The sequence below is a fragment of the Camelina sativa genome, chromosome 2, assembly GCF_000633955.1.
Source record: "Camelina sativa cultivar DH55 chromosome 2, Cs, whole genome shotgun sequence".
NCBI lineage: Eukaryota > Viridiplantae > Streptophyta > Magnoliopsida > Brassicales > Brassicaceae > Camelina > Camelina sativa.
The window spans coordinates 13815067-13824689 of record NC_025686.1 but is presented as its reverse complement, the minus strand read 5'-3'; the positions used below and the strand labels follow the sequence as shown (position 1 = coordinate 13824689).

Genomic DNA, 9623 nt, shown 5'->3' with positions numbered 1-9623 from the left:
CGTTTGTGTGTTATTGGATTTGTTGGTTATGTTGTTGGAACCTTGGTTAGTGTTATGTTAGGTTGCCGGATAGAAAGGTTAGGAATGTTATTGTATTGATGATGTTGTTGGTTTTGTATTATTGGTATGTTTCCGCTGTGCTTAATGTTATTGCTGGTTTAATGTTGAGTTGTGGTTTGGATTGGTCAATTAAGTAGTATGGGATGCTTAATTATATATATTGTTTTTAATTTAAAAAAAAAAGAAGGGTCGGGTTGTTTCATAGTAAAAGAATGTCAATATGAGAGAATGATAGATTGAGAGAATGCTTATTTATATGATAAGAAATTATGAAAGTTACATTTAGAACTATGGAGTTACAATAATAATTTATTGTGTTTGAATAAAATTGAGTGGTAGAATATGATTAATGCATAATTTATTTTATTTTCAGTTATAATTTTATTTTAATGTGTGAGTTAAATGTATTGTGTTTATTGGGTCTTAAATATTGTTTAAAGCAATTAGAAAGCAAATAAAAAATAAATAAAAATTAGAACATTAAATGAAAATCAACCAATAAGGAGAGACAAAAAGCTTACTTTTATATACATGATATATTGCTTTAAACTTTGAAATGAGAAATATATTATAAACAATAATTTTGCATGAGAAATATATTAATTTCGCCAACCAAAATATGAATATAAGTTTACCCAACCAAAACAAATAAAAAATGTTAAAATTTAACCAAAAATATTTTCTCTTGAAAGATAAATAAGTTAGTAGGAGGAATGAATTAATGTACAATTATTGGATAGGAGTTACATTTGAGTTAAATGGAGTTACATGTCTTTAATTATAAATAAATATTTTAATTTTTTATAACCTAAAATAAAAGGAATACCAAGTGGCTGAATCAAAATTCACATGATTTGGTTGTTTGTTGATATAAACTCAACACTTACACATAATACTTCAATATAAAAAAATATTACTTTTTAAGTGACACACTAAATTAGTTTTCTTATAAAATTATATGAATTCTTCAATCTCAATAATTTTTAAAATCCCAAGGATAACTTATATTTTTTTTGGTTTTTACTCATCAATTTAATTTATAGTGCTAGATTTCATACTAATGGTTTCATCTTTAGAGAATTTAGTGAAATGATATTTTTAAAATTATATTTTATTTTTATATTTAAGTTCCAGTTGAATATGTTTTGTTTTTTGGATAATTTTTAATTTTGATTAAAGACACAAAAAACCAATTGTTTAATTATGTTCTTTTTGTTTTCAAAAACCTCAAATCATAAAAAAATATATATATTATATTGATCTCTGCAGATTTAACAATTGGATCACAAAACAAAATAGTCTTTATAAATGGATAAATGGATAATTATATTGATCTTTAAATATTATATTGATCTTTATAAATTATTAAAAATGATACATGAATATGTGAGATAACCAGAGACATAATAGATAATTACATATGGATCATTTCAACTTTATGATCTTATTATGTGGTGAATATTGTAAGGAAGTATGAAAATTACTTATAAGATGTCAATATAAAATAGAAAATGGAGATAAACATTTTAAAAGATTAAAATAAATATATAAGATATACATATCATACAAACTCTAAAACTAAGCTTTTACAATGATATTTGATTTGATTTTTTATAACCCATACAACAACAATAACAAAAAAAATACAAAACAAAACAAAACAAAACAAAAAAAGAGATTTGAGAGTAGTGGAAGAAGATGAGAGAATGAAAGAGTGATAGACTAAGATAATAAGATAATGAGTATTTATAGGAAGAGAAATGATGAAAAATTGCATTTAGAAAAATGAGAGTTACAATTCTAATTTATTGTTTTGTTTTAATACAATTAATTAATACAACTTAGTGGAGAAATAAAGTTAATGCATAATTTATAGGGAGAAGCTATAAAAATTTCAGTTTTATATTATGTGAGTTAAATGTGAAAATTAATTGTTTTTAAATTTGTATTTTAATACTCCCTCTGTTTCACAAAGAGTGTCATTCTGATACTCTTCACACAGATTAAGAAAATAGATTAAAACTCCTTTATACCGCTAAACTGTTTTTATAATTACAATTATCTGTTTTAATTTAATTTTATGTAATTATAAATAATTAGTTTTGTAAACGTGTATCTCTTAGACTTCTTCTTAATTTAGTCAATAGTCATTGTGATACTTTAATGCAGTTCTAAAATTAAGAGAACTATCGACACTTATTTTTGAACTAAATCTATTTCAACGTGTTTATTACAGTAAAAAATTGGAGCCAAAATTTTGAGTGGAGGCAATCGAACAAAATTTAAAAATATTGGACGTGAATATATTAGATCCATGTCACTATTTACAGACTTCATCTATCTATGGCTTTTGATTTAAACTGTTCACCTTCAACAGATAAAGAAAATTATCCATTTGATTTGAATATTCCACCTGTTAGTAGTGATGATTATGTTTTCCAAATTGAAGACGTTAGGGATGATACTGAATCAGTTCATCCAAATGAAGAAACACCGATAACGGTCATCTCGTCTTCGCAAGGTACTCTTTTAATCGATTTGAATCCAAATCTAACGGCGGGATCAGATGCACAACATGTAGAGATAGATCTTAATCAACTGTATGAGGAAGATGAAGATCACTCTGCTGGAAACCCAGGTATATATTAAATCATTTTCTAATATTCATATAGAACTGGTGTGTTATAAATGGAATATCAATATGTTTCGTAAAGAACGTGTGTTTGACTTTTCATATTTAGTTCATACAAATGTGTCACTTACTCCTTCTAAATATTTTTGAACAGAACAAAACCATCATCAGTCAACAAATGGAAAGAAAAAGAATGTTACTAATGCTCAAAGATGGGCAATTTATTATGCTTTGTTGGAAAGGAGTGTCAAAGGAAAGATTGATGGAACAACAACAAAAGAAGTCTCAGAGTTGTTCTCGATTCATCGTCGTACGGTGCAACGAATATGGGAACGAGCTAAAAAGACTCCCCTTGGTGCATCAGTTGATGTATCTGAGCGAAAGACAAAAAACTGTGGTCGTAAGAGAGTTGAAATTGATTTACAACGGATTGCTGACATTCCTCTTCACCGGCGAACAACTTTGAGGTCATTGGTAGAAGCACTTGGAGTTAGTTATGTAACGCTATATAGACGACTAAAAGAAGGTCTTCTACGACGTCACAGTAATGCACTGAAACCATATCTTAAAGAGGAGACTAAGAGAGCACGACTCCAGTTCTGCTTATCTATGATCGATCCACACAGTTTGATTCACGAGCCAAAATTTGTCAATATGTACAATATTGTACATATTGACGAGAAATGGTTCTATATGACTAAGAAGTCAGAGAATTATTATCTACTTCCGGCTGAAGATGAACCATTGCGGACATGTCAAAGTAAGAATTTTATTGGGAAAGTTATGTTTTTAGTTGCTATGGCTCGTCCAAGATTTGATGTTGCTGGTATTGAAGTATTTTCGGGAAAGATCGGTGTATTTCCCTTTGTCACGATGCAACCTACAAAAAGACGAAGTAGAAACAGAGAAGCAGGGGTCATGGAAATAAAACCGATTACTTCCGTCAAAAGGGAACACATAAAAATGTGCTTAATTGAAGAAGTTATTCCGAGCATTCACGGAAAGTGGCCAGCTGAAGATTTGGGGAAACCTATATTCATTCAACAAGATAATGCAAGGACACATGTGAATCCAAGCGATAAAGAATTTCAAGAAGCTGCTTCAAAAAATGGGTTTGACATTCGATTGATATGTCAACCGCCGAGTTCTCCAGATTTGAATGTTCTTGACCTTGGATTTTTTAGTGCTATCCAAGCCCTACAACATAAGGTATGTCCTAAAACCGTTGAAGAACTTATTGCTGCCGTTAGAAAAGCTTTTGAAGAATATTCAACGACGAAGATCAATCACATTTTCCTGAGTTTGCAACTTTGTATGCAAGAAACTATGAGAGTTGGAGGATCTAATAACTACAAAATTCCACACATGAAGAAACAAGCATTGGAAAGAGCAGGTCTTCTTCCTAAACAAATAACGTGTGACCCAAGTATTGTAGAGAGTGTGAGAAACCAACTACAAACTTAAGTTTGGTTCGTTCTTTTCTGCTTCTTAAGTTCTTAATTTGTTTGGTTTTGTTATGAATTTAAGTATTTATTCTAATAAAATTAAATTTTATTTTATGATGAATATTGCTATACAAATGTTGTTTAGCTCATGCAAAGGAGGTTAAAATCATACACACGAGAAAAGTGCAGACTTCTGATTAATTAAATCAAAACACGATACACTCTTTTTTTTCTTTGTTCTTTTTCTCGGTGCAAAACACGACACACTCTAAAAAAACCAAAAAAGCATTGCCTATAACGAAAGTGAAAAAACAACAACAAACTCAAGTAATACTGTATGATTAGATACTAAAGCAAACAATGATTTTATTGATAATTTATTCATAGTCATAAAATAACAAAAACAAAAGTCCTTAAAAATCCAACAACGATCGTACTAATCAAACCAATACCATGGCTGGTACCTTTATCGTTGAAGTTATCATTCAAAATACATTGGAATATAAATTTTCAGCATCTCCACTACCATACTTCGCCTCTCCTTCTTAAGTTTAAGTTCTTCTTCTTCTTCGTTCAACGGTATGTTTAGATCGAAAGCATGCACCACTTTAGCAGCCACTTTTTCTTCATCAGGAAATTTGTTTAGATCAAACGAATGACTTACTTTAGCTTTGACATCATGCTTCAACGTGTTTTCTTCTGAAACATGCAAATGTTGAATAGAGTTTTTAGCCATATTTTATTCCTAACAACCAAAAGTGACTTTTGGAATATTTTAAGATCTGATTCCATTTATAAAAAAAAAAATGAAACAAACTTTGAAGAACAATGACGTTCAACGTGGTGGAGACTACAAAGCAAGGCATTAATATTGTGTAGAAAGTGACTTTTAGAATTTTATACGTATTACTAATATTACTAGTATTTGATTAATTTGTTTTGAGGTTAAAATTGGAATAAACTGGTAAAAGTTGTCTTGGGATTCTGGAATGACACTCTTTCTGTAACAAACAAAAAGTGTCAAAATGACACTTTTTATGAAACAGAGGGAGTATAACTTTTTTTGTTAAAATTGCATTGCCAAGTGAACCAATAAAGAGGGACTGAAACTCTACTTTTATATATATGATTATCAACTAAATATGTCACTGAAATTTAATAGATTAAAGCGTATTTGGTTTGAGTCCAGTAGTTGAAAAACTACGTTACACTCATTTCAAGTACGTATCCGTTTCTCTCTATCATTGTCTCAAGCTATGGATAAATGGGAAAGCGTTTCATGCATTGAAGAACCACCAGAGTGCCATAATCAAGGTATACACGCAGACCACACAAATAATTATGTTGTTCATTTGTTTTTTTATCATAAATCATATCCGTTTCTCTCTATCATTGTTCCAAGACGAGGAAGAAGGTGATATTGACTTGTTTTNTTTTTTTTTTTTTTTTTTTTGGAGTGATATTGACTTGTTCTCCTTCGTGATCAAAACAATGACGCTATCTTAACCTGAGCTTTAATAATTGGTATCATAGTATTAAGGGAAATTCCTTTTTTTTTTCTTCACCTTAAAACAATCTCTAATAGTTTTTTTTAATTTTTTTCTTTATAATAGAGATGAGTTTTGCTCCAATGGTTTTTCCTATTTTTTTTTCTAAAAAAGAATATTCTAAATAAATAATTTTTTATTTTAACACCTTTTATTTATAAAATTGTAAACTAACCCATTTTACTTTAAATTTTGTAACATTTTCATAAAATTATTATTTTTATTTAAATTAAATATTTATTATTATAAAAATTATCACATCATACAAAAATTATAAAATATACTAGATTTTTAACCATCTGCATTACTGTATCTTTCCCACAAATGATCAACTATTATTTTATTTTGTAATTTGGATACTCTACATCCAAATGTTCTGGATATTTTGAGGCTAAACAAGCACGGATTATATAAAAGCGGAATAATCAACAACAAAACCAACAAGCTCCTCCTCCATCTACTTCATTTGGTTAGTTTGGACAATATTTTAGAGATATTGGTGGATCCCAAAGTATTTTACCAGATTATTAATTAGTTACTAGTTTTTGTTGTATTAAAATAATTATTATGGAATGAATGAAAAATAAATTTTATTATTTATATAAATTATCTTTTCCAAATGGTAGTCTCAATATTCTAGAATAAATATTTATACTTAAATTTATATTATTAGTTCTTAAAAATACATATTTTATTAAATTTATATTATTAGTTCTTAAAATATTTATTTTGGTCATAATAAAAAAAGTTAAAGATTGAGAGGACTACTTTGTAAATAAAATAGTTCACCTCTATTTATTAAGGAAAAAATAGAGTTCCTCTATATATAGAGAAAAAAAATAGTTATCTCTATTATATAGATGAAAATAGAGATCCATTGGAACAAAAATTATTCTATAATAGAGTTTACAGATAAAAATAGAGAATCATTGGAGATGCTCTAAAATCTTTTCTCTATTCTTTTCTGCCTTCTTACTATTTCCATCTTCTAGATTTCTCGATTTCTATCGAGTTTATAGACGAGTTGTATAGTTTTACTAAATAGATCAAGATTTTGTTGTATACTCATGAGCTATCTAAGTTCTTCACTGATCTCCCTTACTATGTATTGTTTCATATATATATATATATATATATCGAGATGTTTGTAACCATATTCTCTATATAGGACAAAGTCATGTAAAATACAAATCTTACATATAGAACATTTAAAAACCAATTTTCATATATACATTTATCATATATTATTGTGTGAAACTAAATGAGCAGAAATAATGAAATGTCGTTCAAACCAAACAATACATGGAACATTCCGATTACGTGGACAGAATTTAGATTTACGAGAAATTCCTATTATGTTGAGAATTAGATTGACAAAAAAATAGTGATATAGCAAAATAGAAATTAAAATTAGGGACACTCTCAAAAATATCCCATTTTTCATATCCTTTTTTAAAATACCCCTCCATGTTGACTATTTTTAAAACTATTCATCTTTATGAAAAAATGACTAAATTACCATTTTTTTTAAATGACAACAAGAATGTATAGTCACCGAAATCAAAAAAAATTCTCGCCAAAAATAAAAAAATTTCCCGCCAAAATCTAAAAATTTTGTTTTCCCGCCAAAATCGAAAAATTTTCCCGCCAAAAAATTGAATTTTATACCTTATAAAAACATTGTAAACCCTTTTAAAAACCTTGTAAAAGCGTTTACAAGGTGTTTAAAAACCTTTTAAAAACCTTATAAAAACGTTTACAAGGTGTTTAAAAACCTTGTAAAAGCGTTTACAAAATGTTTCAAAATCTTGTAACAACGTTTACAAGGTGTTTAAAAACCTTTTTAAAAAGCTCTTTAAACTCTTTTAAAAATCTTATAAAAGCGTTTACAAGGTATTTATAAGGTTTCTACCTTATAAAACCTTTTAAAAACCTTGTAAATTATTTTTGGCGGGAACTTTTTTTGTCAAAATTTTTTATCAAAATTTGAAACTTTTCACTACAAGAAAATAAGTTTATTGAGACGTATTTTTGAGACAAAAAAATTCCGTCACAAATTTGTGACACTTTAAATACGATATTATGACTAAGTTTATTTGTAACAAATTCATAGTATTTTCGTCACTATATTATGACGGAAAAAACTCAGTAACAAAAGTTTGTCACAATTAGTGACGAATATGCTACGATAATATTAATCGTCACTCTTATGACTACATTGTGACCAATATGTTGTTGTAAATTAGTTATGAACTTATAAAAGATATGCAAGTCACAGTTTGTGACATAAAAATGAGTAAACTTTAGTCATAAAATAGTATAAATTGTTATGTCATTTATACAAAGCCCATTAAGCCAAGTCTCTAACCCTAATTTAACAAGACTTATTTAAGAGATGATTAGGGTTTTATTCTTTATAATTTCGTGCCTCCATAACCTAGAGAGAGAGAATGAACCATTTGAGAGAAAGAGAACAAGGAGCCACAATTGAGATTAAGGACAGATCTTACATGCTCTAGGAGATGGTGGAAAATAAGGGGTAAACGGACTCTTTTATGGACGAATTTTGGTGAGCAATTTTCCAACCCATAGATGTAAGTTTTCCCCAAAGGATTTTGTAACCCCTTTTGTAAATTAAAAGTTATACATGTTTTCTCAAACCTATTCTGCGCAGATTCGCGAATTAACATCAGTCATCTTGTGAAATCGTTTCCCACTGCTACAAATTGAACCAGAAGCTGATCTACCAACCGTTGGAAAGATCTGAGTCTTACCTTTCCAGAAAGCCTGAAATCGTTTCCATAGGAGTTATAACATGGAAGTTATCATCGAATATGTTCATCTGGACGAATTTGTGATTTTTTTTTTTTTAAGAATAAAGATAGCTTATAATGTATATCTAATGTTTATGATTATAAAAAATTTGTATGATAATAAATTTAAAAAATAATATTGTTTTGAGATTGATTTTTTTGTTATAATTTTTATCATATGCAATGAATTTTTATTATTAACACCATTTGAAAATAACTTCTAATGATAAAATTGGACATTATGATAGTCACAAAATATCATGATTTTTGAGTATTTGTTAAAATTTTGCGACAAATTTCTAATTATCATTTGTGACCATTTGAGACTATAGTTTCGTAACAATAAGATACATAATTAAAACGTTATTTTAAACACGAATTGTGACGATTTAAAGACGTTTTGTTAGTCTGTAATTAAGACAGTTTTGTTACTTTTTGGTGTCGTAGTTATTGATGACAAAATGGTTACTAATATATTCGTTGCAACTCTTGTGACGTTTTTGTTACAAATAAAAATTTGTGACCATTGTATTGCAACCATTCAAAAATCGTCACAAATTCGTAACAATGTTTATATCGTGACTAAATACTTTGTATTGTGACTAAATATTTCGTCTTAATACAATTATTTTTTTGTAGTGTTTTTTGAAATTTTTTTTGCGGAAATATATGTCGGAAATTTTTTTGGCGGGAAAATTTTGTTTTTCTTTTTATTGAATAAAATATTTTTCATCTAATGGTATAATGGTCATTAAAAATTAAAAGAGGGCAAAAATAAAAATGGCCAAAAGAGGGTATTTTTGAAAAGAGGTATATCAAAAGAGTTATTTTTAACAAATTCTCTTAAAATTATTGCAACAAACCAATATATCATAAAAAAAAAAGAATAGAATTGCAGTAGAGCTCTTATCAATCTCATCTTGTTTGTTTTAGTTTTCACCATACAAACGTAACAAAATATATCAAACAATTTTATAATTAGTTAACACAATTTATTTATTTGATAAAATATAATATAAAATTAGCATTTGCAGAAACATATAAAAATATATTGACGAGGAATACAAGTTAAACGATACTTTATAATTTACAGGTCGTACTTTGTAGATCTACCATAGGCGGCGAA

The 9623-nt window shown here is 27.9% G+C and overlaps 1 protein-coding gene across 1 annotated transcript; it reads left to right on the top strand.

The window, feature by feature from the left end:
• Positions 2404-4156, top strand: LOC104751737. The gene is made up of 2 exons (XM_010473757.1): positions 2404-2698; positions 2847-4156. Exons 1-2 carry the CDS (start codon positions 2404-2406, stop codon positions 4154-4156), a joined length of 1605 nt encoding a protein of 534 aa, XP_010472059.1.